General features: G+C 40.6%; 1 protein-coding gene across 10 annotated transcripts in view; it reads right to left on the bottom strand.

The window, feature by feature from the left end:
- shank3a (SH3 and multiple ankyrin repeat domains 3a) overlaps window positions 1–15,532 on the bottom strand; it is a 116,742-nt gene that overhangs the window by 11,145 nt on the left and 90,065 nt on the right. For 8 of the 10 annotated variants that reach the window (XR_005897851.2, XM_041071335.2, XM_041071336.2 and 5 more), the window contains 9 exons: window positions 10,364–10,439; window positions 8,335–8,417; window positions 7,112–7,236; window positions 6,803–6,938; window positions 2,973–3,053; window positions 2,776–2,799; window positions 2,298–2,425; window positions 2,024–2,129; window positions 80–606 (listed from right to left, as the gene is read on the bottom strand). Coding sequence is in view for 9 of the 10 variants with exons in the window: in XM_041071335.2 (XP_040927269.1) it covers window positions 80–606; window positions 2,024–2,129; window positions 2,298–2,425; window positions 2,776–2,799; window positions 2,973–3,053; window positions 6,803–6,938; window positions 7,112–7,236; window positions 8,335–8,417; window positions 10,364–10,439 (1,286 nt within the window). In the remaining variant the exon portion in view is untranslated. The remainder of the gene's footprint in view (window positions 1–79; window positions 607–2,023; window positions 2,130–2,297; window positions 2,426–2,775; window positions 2,800–2,972; window positions 3,054–6,802; window positions 6,939–7,111; window positions 7,237–8,334; window positions 8,418–10,363; window positions 10,440–15,532) is intronic. The other 2 variants (XM_041071337.2, XM_029154851.3) reach the window with 1 other exon arrangement.

Raw genomic sequence — 15,532 nt, 5'->3', positions numbered from 1 at the left:
CAGAAAGACAAAACAACAGACATGTCACAAGGGTCTTTGCACCAAGATGAAACAATCATTATCATTCCTGACATCCTACCTGAAGTTGTTTCACCAGGGGGCTTTTCTTCCTCTGGGGCTTAGTGGGTGTGTACAGTCCAATGCTAAACTGACCTACGTTAGCATAAGGGTTGTCAATGATCCGACCCTTCCTCTTGATTCGCTCAGGTGGAGTAGCAGCAGAAGGACGAGGAATTTCTGTAGGTTCTACAGGGAGATGTGACGAGTCCTGGAGGATGATCATGGAGCGAGCTTTCTTTTGTCTTTCGATGTGTGTAGCCTGCCGCTGGGCAGCCTCGTAAGGCAGGTCCAAGGAGGAGGGCTTGAAGCTTGAGCGTCCTCCAGGCTCATGGCCCTGACTTTGGGTCCTGGATGGGGGAGGAGGAGGGCAGAAGGCCGGGGGAGGACCAGTGTCTAGGTAGTAAGGGGGAGGAGGTGGTGCCGTTTGTGGAGGTGGGGGAATGGGATGAGGCTGCGAGTGGTCTCGCAGGGTGTCTGTCATAGAGGAACTGCGGGGAAATCGATGCTCAGCTGCTAGAGCAGAAAGCCGATCCTCTTCAGTGGCACCTGATGAGGCAGAGCAAAGCACAGAGCGTGTGGTGATGGGGAGTAAACTCATAACTTAACCCTACCACTTCATACCAGTCTATCAGGTCTACAGGCAGGTCATGCAATTCTGTTCATTCACACAACAATTAATCGAACATAGACTTAATGAGAGTACTGGATACAGGCTGACCATATAAAAGATGTATGTGTGTACAGTTTCCAAACTCTTTGGATTATCTGGTATTCTAAGTTATTTTATTCATCATCTAAGTATAATAGGTTGCATACAGACCCACTTATTTCTAAAATGCTATGTGTAGGTGATTTATGAGTTTTTGTGGCACTCAATATTTACCTAGATTTTGTGCTTTTCCAATTCACTGTGAGAAGGTTTTGTGCTTTTATTGGAACACTGTATAAGTAAAGTGGATGAATTCACCTCCACCTTTCACTGCAGCTTATTGTCCATTATCAATTATATAACCTCACTGCTGCTGAAATACTTTTATTCTTGTACCTCAGTGATCGTCATCCCCTTGATCACTTTGTGTAATAGTCACAAAGTGCTTCATAAAACTGATATCTGTTCTAGAGTGGAATTTTACATTCTTGATTCACCCTTCCCACAAACACAGCAGAAACAGACCGCCTAATCTAATTTTATAATTGTCATGCCCCTTTAGTAAAGAGTGAGTTTGGAAAATAATATAGAAATTATTTGCTGCATATTGCCTGTTGTACTTAACACACATTTCTTTGATAATCTCAGATCTCTCTCTTGCGACACTCTCTTATCTCACTTATTGCAGTCTTGCCCTATAATATTCATATGACTGCCTCAACAACACAAAGGCTAAAATTCTTTAGTAATTCCTAATGATTCTGTATGCCTTGGCGGTTCCTTCTATCTTAGTGAACATTCTGCCTTTACATTTTGGCTTTAGAGTCATCTTAGTTGTGAACCACTGTAATAAATCCTCACCACCTTACTAAAAAGAAAATGATGTTTTATAAGTCAAAACAGATCAAGTATGAATGAAGTGAAGATTTGTCAACTCCTGACTTCAATGAGCTACAGGTTATTGATATATTTTGTCTAACTGAGATCAATTTCCTACATTTTATAAAAGAATATTGTCATGGGTCTTCTGCCACTGTATCCACTTTTATGGAAAATCCATTATTACGAATATCAAAAAAGCACATTTTGTGTCTCCTGTCAAGTTAGCTTGACAGGAGAACAAGCAGCTTTGTCATCTGTATAAACTATTTGTTGTACTGCTGACTATAGGCTAGTGAGTTTAGTGACACAAAACATAATAAAGCCTTCCGGTTATTTCATATTCTCTATGTTAGCTACTTACAAGTATATTGTACATAAGATACACTATCATTCACCTTATTTGAATATGTACAGGATGGGTGATTGTTTTACCAAAAGACTTGGTCCTGGACATCCCCCTTGGTAGTGGTATGTGGCCTTGCTCTATACCTGGGTGAAGACCACCATGTAGAGTCATCCCTTGTCGCTCAAACAGTGACTGCAGCACAGAAAAATAAGAATTCACTGAGTTAAAGGAATCTGGTTTGATATTTCTGAAGGTTTCACAGTGACACATGAACTGTTGTCCTGTATGTTGTTTGCCCCCGATGCTTTGAATGAGATGTGACAGAGAAAGAGCTTGAACGTATGCCAGCTTTAAACTCACACTGATCTCTGCTGGTGTTATTCTCCTGCTGGTAGGTCGTTGTTTGACAGTGGCTGTTCTGTACTCGGCCTCTGAGGGCTGTGAACGCAGCATGGACTCCTGGGATGCCAACATCTCATCTAGTCTCTCTGTTGGGAAGGATATGAGCCGCAACTAAATAGCCAGACATACATAGACCAGAATAACACTGTGTCTGTGTCATCATTTCCAACACCGTTACCAGTAAAGAATGGAAACTGTGGTTACAAAAGCAAATTGGAGCCGTATACAATGTGAGGTCTATAGTTTTGTACAAAATTTACTGAAATTACTGCACTTTCTGATCAATTACAGGTGAGCACAAAGCCACAGAAAGGAACAAAGGTTGAAAAAGAATGTAAGACTTCAGTATTCTGCTAACAATAATGGTTAATAACCATTTTCTATGGCAGACAGCCTGATATTAACAGATGTATATTGTGTCTCTCCTCAAACTTACCTCCTCTTCTCCTTCGAGCGGAAGCTTAGTGAGAAAAAGACAAAGTTGGCAGAGGAGGAAATATTACAAGAACAAGCCAACAGAAGTCAGTATCCTCAAAGGTCTGAGTTTGAATGAAACAGGGAAACATGCATGCAAAGGCAGCAGAAAAGAAGGAGGAGAGTATAGACTCAGTAAAGTAGTGAGCTGCCACTCACCCAGTTCTTCTAGTTCAGCGGTCATGGACTTAGAGCGCAGTGTCAGGGTGGTACTGGGAGCTCTCTTGGGTGGCGGGGGAGCTGTGGAGAGAAGGCATGGTGTTGAGGATGATGTCGAGGGGGATGAAAATCCTTTGGCTTTGCGGCTCAGAGCCCTCCTGGCTTCCCCGAGACGGCCAACCCATCCCGTCTTCACAGCTTTGATCTGGTTGAAGTCAGACGAGCTGGACGGCTCGCACTTAGCCCGGACCTTGTTCAGGCTACGACTGGAGCCCAGCTTCTTCATGTTTTGCTCTGTGTTGGTCCGGTGGCTTCTCAATTCGTCAGTCTGTCTCCGAGACTTTCAGTTCTTTAGTTTTTGTGCTGCAAGTATTCCTCGTTGTTGAGGAGCCATGGGGCAGTAAATGTAGAGCTCAGTCTTTTCTGTAACATCCTTGGCATTCTGAATACTCCCATTACACCCAGAACAACACAGTTTGTCCACCACAACATGCACAACGAGTAAAAGGAGAGTGGCAAGGAGAGGCAGAGAGTCGTCCATCTTACTTTTAATACGCTGCCTGTCTGGAATTTAGCAGGTGTGATTCAGGCAGAAAAACCCCCCGATACACTTGTGCACACACACACACACACACACACACACACACACACACACACACACACACACACACACACACACACACACACACACACACACACACACACACACACACACACACAAGCATGTCCTCCCACATGCAGGACCACATGCAGATCCACGGAAAAAAATCCTTCATGAAGGACATAATGACATGTGGGCTCCCAGACGAAGAGATGATAAATTCAACAACTAGGAAAGACGATGCGCTGCAGACTTTATAGCACAAAGCTTGTGGGAGCCTCCCTATCCTACCGTACACACACAGCAAGTAGGCTGTTATCCACCCTATATCAGCTGCAAACGTTAACTACAGAGTTACTGGAGTAAAGCAGGTCAAACTGAACACTATAATACGCTATAAGCAAACCATATATTCAAGCACGTTTAGTCTGCAGTAAAACAGAATAGTACGTTATAGATTCGCAATCACATGCAGCAGCCGTCTCCACTTGATTGTTTAAAGAAGCCCAAGTTCCCCAGCAGTACCCTGCAGTACAAACACACCAGATCGCTCTAGCTGAAACAGCCCCGCTAGCACTCCATGCACCACTGTAGAGCGACACAACGCTGAATCCCACAGTGCCCAGTGCTTCCTGGAGCCCAACTATCCTGCTGCCGTCAGCACCTGCAGATCTAATGTACATACGCCGTCCTAGGTACAGTCCATAACAAACATCTTCTGTGCCTCACCAGTCTGCACATTCTGGTACAGTAGCAGGGAGCAGAGATGGAGGAGGATGGAGAAGGAGAGAGGAACAGAGACAGAGTCAGAGGGAGAGAGAGATCCTTTTGCTGTAATGTAATGCTTAATTCAAACATGCAGTGTAGTCACCATGGCAACGGTGGCAGTAGTGAGGCCTTGCACAGTGCAGGGAATGACTAGATCGTATGTGTGTTTGGCCGTGTGACCAAGTGCATGTTTTTCAGCATGCATGTGTGCATTTGTGCAATGGTGCAGAGCTGAGTCTGGGCTGAGAGGAGCAGTGCAGGTGCAGAGGGTGTTGCAACACACACAGGGTGTGATGGAAGACTGACACGGAGTCTGGAACAGGCGTGAATCCTGTTCTCTCTCATCTCTAAAAGGTTGTCCACACCTGCGTGTACTGAACATCAGCCGTTAAAACCATCTGCCCATTTGACTCCCAGTTAAATGGAAGCACAACAAAAAAAATATCTGTGGTTTCAACAGATACGACACATGCAGAAATCAGCCAAGCTACAAGAGAGAACAGCACAAATAATTCAGGCGAAAGGAAAAGGATGTAAAAGCTTCCAGCTTCATCAGCCAAACAAAAAACTTCTTCATACTTTTTCAAACGAGTCCATGATTTTTTTAATCTACAAAAAAATATTAACACCACGTCCACTGACAGGAACACTTTGTTAACACAAACAGTTTCACAGATTGTGGAAACAATATGCTTCTTTGAATACTAACTGAAAACCTAGTAAAGAGTTTCTTTAGTTAATGGATTGATTGTGTTTATAAATAATCATAGAGACAGTGAAAGAATCCTTAATGACACCAGGCATGAGGTCTGAAAAAAAACAGTATCTCACCCTAAAATTTAAATTTTAAAATGCTGCGGCATAAAAGACATTCTGGTCACTACAGGTCAGACATTCAACGCCCTAGAACTGTAAATCCCAAATGTTTTCACAGCATCAAATAAATCAATGCCAAACCATTTTTTTAATCTGTTCTTTGTTTTTGGTGCCTCGTTGAAAGGGATAATAAAAGTGATGCACAGTGATGACTCGATGGTTATTATACACTTAGTTAATCGGTTGTCAAGACATCTTGTATACTCTTTAAAATACATAGAGAGTGACTGTTTGGTTTGTGATGTGATGTGATGTGTTGATTCATGTTTTAGATTCAAGGTTCACTTTAACAGGAAGCAAAGTGTGTTCAGCCTTCGCTTTTCATTCACTACAGGTTCTAGTGTTACCAGCACCGGTGAAACATGATGAGGTAGAGCTGTCTTTTTATTTGTCCAAATGCAGAAGCACCTCCAAAGTGCCCTGATTAAATTATTTCCCTGTCTATTTAATCTGTACAAACAACTCAATTGCAAAAAAAAATTCTATTCTTTCTTCAACAAGACTTTTTGTGGTGAACTTTATCTTTGTCAGAACCAGTAACTGAGAGCAGAGACCCAGAGTCCACACTGGTTGCCTGGCAACTGGTTAGAGCCGAGAAATAGTTACAGGGTAAGCACATAACCCCCCATAAACAGTAAAATATCATTTGTTTATTCAAGTCTTTAAAACATTATAAGAACATTATGGCTTGAGTTTTTGACATTTGGTTCAAGGCTCAAAATCAAAATCAATCTTCAGTTAAGATTTGTTCCGCAGTATTTGTTAAATCGTGTTGCTACTACTACTAAGTACTAAGTAATAAGTAATACTAAACCTTAAATAGCTAGAAAATGATGACTAAAGACTAGATACGACACGCTTAACCCTGGAGGTACTGCACATAATAAGATACAAAAAAAACATGGATGAGTGCGAGACAGACAGACAAACAGGTGGAGAACGAGGAAGACACAGATTAGGAGATACCATACGGCCCCGAGTAGCAGGATTTAGTTGATTCAGTACAGTCACAGTGAAACTAGGTCAAACCCAATTATCACTGTGTCTGTGTCTCAATAATCCCAAAGGAGGTGCACACACTACTCTGCCACACACAAACACAGACAATTGCAGTGTAAAAAGTCCTGGGGTCATAGTACCAGGACTGTGTGGGAGCTGAGTAATGGCGAGCTGTGGTTGACATGGAAACCAGATGAATTAAAAGCAAGGAAATGTGGTAGATATTTCTTTGACAAAGGAATTGTACAGCACAAAGTTTACTATGTCCTCTGTCCAGCAAAGCCAACAAACACTTCTCCACCACATATAGAAAGCTCATAAATGTATGACTAAGACATCTACAGTAATGAGAGATTTCATGCACCATGTTAAACCACTATGAGCCATCAATACACCATTACTAATAAATCCTTAATATATAATTAGTAGAGCATGTTCCATTTCAATTATTGCAAATGCATGTATTTACCAAAAACTGAGACTTTAACAATCCTCATACGACATTGATTTAACAGGACAGGTTGAAATGTGTTAGCCGGAACTTCTAAACAACGAGGATGTGCTTTTCCCTTCTACTCATGGTTACCTTTCTTGCGAACGACTTCCTCTGACTCAGGTTTGCGTGTGACTGACACCACCTTCATCAGCAGCCTGTTGCCACCTTGCCGGATCAAGGACACCACCTGCTTATGGCCCACTTTCACTACATTCACCCCGTTGACCTAGAGGAAAACACACACACATAGAACTATAGAGGCTGCTCCTCATGCAAAACACCATGGTTTATTTTAAAGAAATACTTTTTTATTGGTCGCTAATATTCACTAATTTCAACTAACTCTTGCAATACAAAATGTCACATTTTTTCAAGGCCATTACGCATTTTCTTAATTACCTCGATGAGGAAGTCTCCTGTCCTAAGACCCGCCCACCAGGCCACTCCCTCCACATCCACAGACTCCAGGTACTGCAGAGCAGGAAACGCAGGCGTTGGGGTGAACTCCTCAATTGGAGTCTCAGCTGAGAAAAATCACAGAGAACACCCAGATATCTTACATTTAACTAAAAATGTTTCTCCTTTTGTTTTGCCACTTTGAAGCTACGACAAGATCACAAGCAGAACATGTTTTAGAAGCTGCCTAGAATATTTGAAAAATGCAGCCATTTGCTTTAAATCTTTCCCCCATGAATTTCTTAACAGACATTAAATAATTTTTCATGATTATTTCTTAGCTTTACTTAAAGTAGATTTATTATGCTTCACTTCAAGACGCATACGAACACCCTCACACACGCACAAGCACACAAAGACACTCTGTTAAGTGTTACCACAAACTCCATTTAATCTTGGAACAAATCCAACTAAATCACTGACACATGAGGTCTTTCAGAGAATCACTAAGTGAACTGCAATGTGTGCATTTAAAGGCACTGTGGAGTAAAAGCCCGAGTGAGTAAAGGGAGCATGGTGGTCCAAGAACCATGGTACTGTGGTGGAGCAGTAAAACACACTCACTCAGAATTCTGGCAAAGTGCCTGAGACAGGTTGCCACGGTAACCAGCCCAAGCAGGGAGCTGGCCCATGCATGGGTGAAATGTATTTGCTGGAGATGAGTAGGGACGTGATTTCAGTTGACATGTGGACGATAGAAAAGCGACTGCATAAATATTTGGAGAGAATAACGCACAGGATGTGAAGGAGTACAGCAGAAAGGAACAAAAACAAGGACACGCAGCAACACGATGAGAAAAAAAAAAAAAACGGCAGGAGAGGAAAGAGGAGGGTGTCTCTACTAAAGCTGAACACCATGTGTGAGGAACAGATGGGACAGCTAGCTGACAGCTCAGCCAAGGATGACGCCACCAAAGGGGCTACGTGCACTCACACGCACACAACCATGCGGGCGTGTGTGCACAGGCACGCACACACACGGCACGAGTGCATCTGAGTATACAAACGCTGTTGACCAAAGCTGGCCGTGCTGTTGACTCAGTAGCGGCACAGGCTGAGCTGCACTCGGTGACTCAGATCAACAAATTCCTCTTACATCAACACTCGCGCACGCAGTGAAGGCAGTGAATGTTTAGGTCAAATGTGTGTTTGTGTGTGTATCTCACCTTTGGCTCCGCGGAGGACAAAGCCAAACCCTTCATTTTCCTTCTTCTGTAAAACAGCATTTTTCTCCTCTATGATATAGTCACTGTGGAGGAGATAATGGAGGGAGAGCAGGTATGAATCCAACACCATCCTCACTAACACAAAGAGAGAGCGCAGGAGAGTAAAGAGGGTCAGTCAAAGGGGCTTGAGTGGGAGGAGATGGAGGCACACACCCAACCCCCCCCCCAACCACACACACACACACACACACACACACACACACACACACACACACACACACACACACACACACACACACACACACACACACACACAGGTAAGAAAAAGGGTGAGAGAGTCCTTATGCTTAAAGCTAGATAAAGCCCAAGAGTGAATCAATCTTCTAGCTGATCCTTCAGATGAGACTGAAGCTGAGGAGGGTGATGAGGACTTGATGAGGCTAGAGAAAATGACAGAAATGTCTTTGATGTGATATTATCCCTGAATAACTGTAGAGGAACCAAAACGAGGGCACTTAATCACCGTCTGCTTCTTCTAGGTGTTTAGGAGTGGAGACTGTTAGACGGCTAGAGTCAAAACCAGCGCAAAGTCAGTAAAGCAGCCTTTAAAATTAAAGCAAATATTAGTTTAATGGATTCTAAACAGACAGACTGTAAAATATTCATATTCATATACAGCCTGTATATCTTAGCCACACAACAGGAATTCTGTTCTAATAGTATTATAATAATAATCATTATTATTTACCTTCATAGTAATTAACTCCCTGTCACCCTACCTCAAGTGTTCAGGCTGTAACTCAGTCGATCGTCTGCATTAGTTCTACTTCATCCTCTCAGACTTACCCAGCAGACACAGAGCTCCTGCTGTCGGAGCCACGAGACCCATAACAGACCTTTCTGCAGGATGGAGGTCAAACATTTGGTTTCATAGAACGCTACCTACCCACTTCTTCTTTAATTATGCATAATTATGCACCGAATATAAATGCTGGCTAAGACCTACTGTATCGAAATACTTGTATTGAGTGTGCTTTCATCTCAGCTTTGTGCTTGAATGTTGTTTTAATGCAATGCGCTTACAGTCCAAACTGTCCAATCTGCCTACACACCTAATATATTAGAGGAATTATTATTCAAAATAGCGAATAACTATAAAAATACTGTATTTCTCATCATGCCACATCAACCTGATGTGTACTTGTTATGTTTGTATTCAGAAAGTCTTACAGCTTTGTGCATCTGCTGAAACAGTTATTTTGCGTAGTGTTCATTTTTGCTTAGCAACATGGATATGAATTATTTTCTGCTGTTGCTAGGTCTAAATGTAGTCGCTATCACTTCTAAACAAAACTATATAGAGTAAGCCATAGGTTCCATGTATTGTGTGTAACTATCTCAGGGTGGAGTCTGTAGTAACGGTCCTTCCAACAACCAGGAGCTCTAGTGACACAGCTGACATTTAATCCAATTAAAACACAGAATGGAAGAACCTGGCATTTTGAAAAATATAAAAAAAGAAAGTGCAAGGATATGATGTGTCCTCTGTCTGAAACTGACTTTTTTTGCATTACAACAAAAGCCTCTAACATGCTTCTTCCCTCTTCACTAACAAATCTAGTTTAGAGAAAGTGAAGAAAAATCCTTTCCACATGAATGTCAACTCAAGGCTGGAGGTAGTGAGAACTTGGAAGGAGACTCAAACCAGTAAGAGATTTATTAGAAATATATATAATATAATAATAATATAATATATATAATAATCCTAAAAAAAAATCCTAAAAGGCATGTGACCAGAGAATAGAATCATGTACACTTTTCCACACACGTGCCTGTAACAGAACCTCACACTAACAGTTATGCAAAACTGTACATGATGTTAGGACTGGGTGCACTGGCAGTGTGTCATCTTTAGGTGGCAGCAGCTCCAAAGCTCTTAAGCCGCTTTTCACATTTACTTTAATGCACTATGTCAAAATAATGCATTAAAAGGTACACATGTATACACAGACGGTGCATGGGGCTGTACCTGTACGAGGTGAAGTTGTCGTAGGATCCCACAGTGTAGTGTCTGAACAGTCTCTTTGTGCGGTCTTCCCGAGTCTCTGCAAAACAGAATACATGCTGTACAGTGACTTCCACATTATATTATTATGCAGACCCACGAACTGTAAAATGTCTATGAAAATGAATAAATGCTTCACATTAAAACATTGTGTTTAGTACATGAGCCGATCTAGAAATTGCCAGGAATGCACGTTAGATATGATGAAGTAAGGACACAATATGATCATTATCCGATTCAAAATAATCTAAAGCTGGTCTAAAGAAGCTGGTTTGAAGAGGTTTCTGTCACACTCTACTGTCAGTTGTCTAATAAAAGCGATGCATCAGCTGTTTGAGATGTCCTGTATATGTGAGAGAGGGGCATGTAACGATGGCAAAGGGGAACAGATCAAAGCAGGTGAGCAGAGTTGAAGTGGTTGGCATCCTCAAATCCACTTTAGCCTGTCCATCTGACTGTGTGTGATTGATAGACTGTCAGCTGAGAACAACTTCAAGCGTTGATGACTGCATTAACTGACACTTGACAGTGCAACAGAAAAAAAACCGACTGTATTTTCAGCTGCTTTGACCCTTACAGCCAACGCTCTTTAGCTTTTACCTCTCTGCTTGTTTTGTTCATTTGTCTGTTGTAATTCTGTTTTTATTTTCCTCATCCTCCAGGAGCATTACAGTGTGAATCTTAGAATCTTAATTTCTCTGACTGTTAGATGTTAATTTCTTTCTCGAGCTGAAAAAAGAAGCCAAATTGTTTTATACGTGGTCTAACATTTGGACCCATTACATGAAAATGAATATTATACACTGATCAAAAGTGTGTGGGTATCACAAAGTTTGGCGATATGATTAGAGAATGAGTCATTACTGAAGTTACACACAAGTGTGCACACAAGCAAAGGCACGCACACGCATGTGTCAAATGCGTTAAAGGACAAAAGAAAAACTGAATCAGCCAAAATGCTAAATAATTTTGGGACTTGCTTAGTGCAAATATGCACATTGACAGTGTTTGGTATGAGAGTGGAGTGGTGTGTGTGTGTGTGTGTGTGTGTGTGTGTGTGTGTGTGTGTGTGTGTGTGTGTGTGTGTGTGTGTGATATAAAGAAAGAAAAAGATAGATGGAAGTGGAGTTGAGGTTATCTCTGCTATTAGGGTCCTGCCTTTAGATGCTCCTGGGCTGTACAAAATAGATGACACTTGTGATGAATGAGCTGAATTTCACACTCTTGGACTCCATCTGCTATAGGACACACACACACACACACACACACACACACACACACACACACACACACACACACACACACACACACACACACACATACACACACACACACACACACACACACTACACACACACACACACACACACACACACACACACACACACACACACACACACACACACACACTGTGTTTTTTCCTAGCCCCTTACCTTAATCCTAACCATCACAACTGAAGGCAAACGTCACATCTTCTAATTCGAACCAAACCTCAATTCTAACCTCAGCCCTAAAATTACATCTTGACCATAAAAACATAAAAAGATCTTTAAACTTGTGGGGACCGGCCAAATGTACCCATGTTGTTGACATGGCCTCACCTTGACAGGAAAAACATGGCTTTTGCTCCCGTCAAAGGAAAAACAACACACACACACACACACACACACACACACACACACACACACACACACACACACACACACACACACACACACACACACACACACACACACACACACACACACACACACACAGGAAATTCACTATATGTAAAGGCTGTTGTTAAATTGACAAACATTATGATAAAAGTTTACAAGAATCCTTATTTATGTGAAACGTAAAATATAATTATATATATATTTTATTTCTTTAATGTCTGTTCCACCTTGCGGCAGCAGTTTAGCATACTGTAAGATGGGTGTGAGTTTGTGTCATTTTAACATCTGGGCTGTCAAAAGTGAAAATGAAAATATGAGTGAAAATGAGAATATGCTTGGGCAATTGTGAACCTACAGTATTTGTGCTACTTGGTATTTCATTTTATATCATTAAATAAATATATGAAACATTTAGTTCCTGTCTCCAGTATTTAAGATCAAAAGTACAAACAAATAAAAAATATAAAATCACTAAATACTAGAACAAGCACAACAGTATCATATTAAGAGAGAGGCAACAAAAAGAAGAGTGCACAAGAAGGCGGCCTTGAATGTGAGACATTTGGAGAAAAGGGCATTTTCATTAAACAGAAGATGCAGCATCTAATGATAGAAACACAGATGGAAGTAACACAAACATGCTTCTTTAATAGCTCCTCGGGCTGTCTGCGCATAAATAATTGATCCACATCACAGTTCATCTGGCAGTGTGTTAAACTAACTATCTAAAATCTGATTAGCCAAATATGTTAAAGTACTACAATGATAAACATCCTCAGCCACAACTGCCTTGAGGTGAACTGTGCTGCTACAAACTTCAAGTGTTCACTTCTTAGGAAAACAGATTTCTTTAAATGCATTTATTTTTATAAGACTGAGCATCTCACATTTTTAATATTAAGGCTTTTTAATTTACTGCAAAAACTAAGATTTCTATCCCTGTAAAAAATGTAAAATGTAATGTAAAAATGTAAAAAATGGTTTTCCATTTCACATAACTAGAAACTATTTGCAGACTTTCTTTTGTATTAAAAAATGCAACAATAACTATTACCGTAACTATACAGTGCATTTTTTTACTTTTAGAGGTTCAAATGCTTTTATCTCTTGATCTAGAAACCGTTTTCACCTCTGATTGAACGGCTTCTATTTGTCATTGAAAAGTTTTGTGTTCATCAACTCATCCATAAAAATTGTGAGAATTGAAGCTGTGTCTGCAATAACTGTGGAATCATGTGTTACGGATCAGATGAAAGTATATTGACCACATAAGATTTTATGTCATGGTCTAACGCAGCAGCTCTTCCTGGCACCATGTTAAGTGTGTTATATACCTCAGCGTTCTGCAGTAAACGTCCATGTGTTAGCCCACAGCGGTTCTCCATTACCGACAAATTGTTACACCTTCACTCTCCTTGTCTGAAGGACATGAGAGCCACATCTGTCTCTCTGTCTCCCCAACACATGCACAGCCTCTCTGAACCCGGCTGAATGAGAATTAACCTATGCTGCTTTGCTACTGATAAGAGCTGCACACACACACACACACACACACACACACACACACACACACACACACACACACACACGCTCTCTGTCTTATCAAGTGAGCTTCATTGACTTTTTAATTTTTGCCTTCCACACGCTCTCCTTTCCCCTTGTTCCTTTTCTCCTTCTCCCTCTCTGTGCCTCCTCAGTCATGTTGTGTATGTTAATCTCCTGAACAACGTGGATAGAAGACGAAGCAGGGGGTGTAGTAAACTGCGGGGAACCACTACACCTTGAATGCTAAAACACTTTAAATTAATCCAAACAATGCTGGTGTAACAGCTTCCCAAGACCCACACAAGCTGTGAGAGATCCATCTGGTGAAGGGAAATAAAGACGAACTCGCAGCCTCTGTCTCTCCCTTTTGTGCAGTGAGACAAACATAGCACCTGTCATTCCACAGATCCAAGTGGACTCAAGGCTACCCATGCTCCACAAAGCACTGGAGATAAGTGTTTTCATTGTCTTTATCTTCTTCCATCATTTCATGCTCCTACCGTACATGTATGCCCATCCTTTTATTTCTCGTCTCTACTAAACAATTACTGGATAAGAATTTTATTTTTTTTTCTTTGTACACAGTTATTATACACTGTTATGATGCACCACCAAATATTTTTCTCAGCCAATTTGTCTTCAAACATGAGCATAATATAATGAATGTGAGGTGATAGTTAAGCGGGGAGGTAGGAGTGTCAGAACAAAAGGAGAACGATGAAAAAACTAAAAACACACAAACAATATTTGAGTGGGAAGATGGGGAGGAGAGATTAAACAGACGAGTGAGAGGGAGACAAAACAGAGGGAGTGGGGAGGTAAAGGACAGTATAAACAGGTTGAAAGAATAGCCTGTATCTTTCTAACCTGTCACCATTAAAAAACAACTCACTGACAAAAGGTTTTATTAAAGTTGTAGATAAATCCTATTCTTGACGCATTGTGAACTATTTATTGTATTGTTAGTGTGGAAATCTTCCTTTTTGCCCTCATTTTAATAAAGGTGTCAAATGAAATGAGGACAGACTAAGGAAACAAAACTGCAAGTACAGTAAAAGACATTTGTTATGGTTTGAATAGCTTTGCATTAAATCTTAAGATGAGATCTAATATTAACAGTCATGGCAAAAAATAAATTGTAAAAAGCTAAGCTGTATTCCATAGACCCTGTACTGTATGTTAAAATGATAGATTGCTTTTACTTTCCTGCTTCACCTAAAACATGCAAAGATGAGTAAAATGACCCAAAGGAAAAGCTACTTACAGTAGATGATAAAACCTTCAATTGTCAACAAGGTGGACATTAAAAAGCGAAATACTTTATAACTGTAATAATATATATATATATATTATATATATATTATATATATATATATATATATATATATAATATATATATCTATATATATATAATATATATATAGATATATATATATCTATTATATATATATATCTAATATATATATATATCTATATATATATAGCTATATATCATCTCTCTATATATACTAAATATATATATATATATATATACAGCCATTACTGCATGTGCTATGACACCTAGCAAACACCCTCCACTTCTCCCGCAAAAACTGAATGTTTCAGACAAAGACTGTAGTTTACTACAGTACATGTCATCTAATGCTCAAATAAAAGGTAAAGAAGGCTATTTTATGTTTTATGTTAACAACGTTTTACCATTGAAAGCTATTTTACTACACGGTAGCTGCCTAGTCAGGTGCTAATGACAGAACATGTCAGAGTGACTTACCCCAATACAGTTGGTGACATTTGGAGTTGGGTTGCTCTGCCTTCACCACTGTTACCACTCCATCTATCCTGCTACACATCACAGGCAGATCCGACACCAACACAGGACAACAGTCCATTGTTCCGGCTGGTGGTTGTCCTTTAACCCCTCCCCTGG

This window comes from Betta splendens, chromosome 6, assembly GCF_900634795.4.
Source record: "Betta splendens chromosome 6, fBetSpl5.4, whole genome shotgun sequence".
In the NCBI taxonomy this organism is placed as follows: domain Eukaryota; kingdom Metazoa; phylum Chordata; class Actinopteri; order Anabantiformes; family Osphronemidae; genus Betta; species Betta splendens.
The sequence above is the reverse complement of the archived record's forward strand: the minus strand, read 5'-3'. Positions and strand labels throughout refer to the sequence as shown.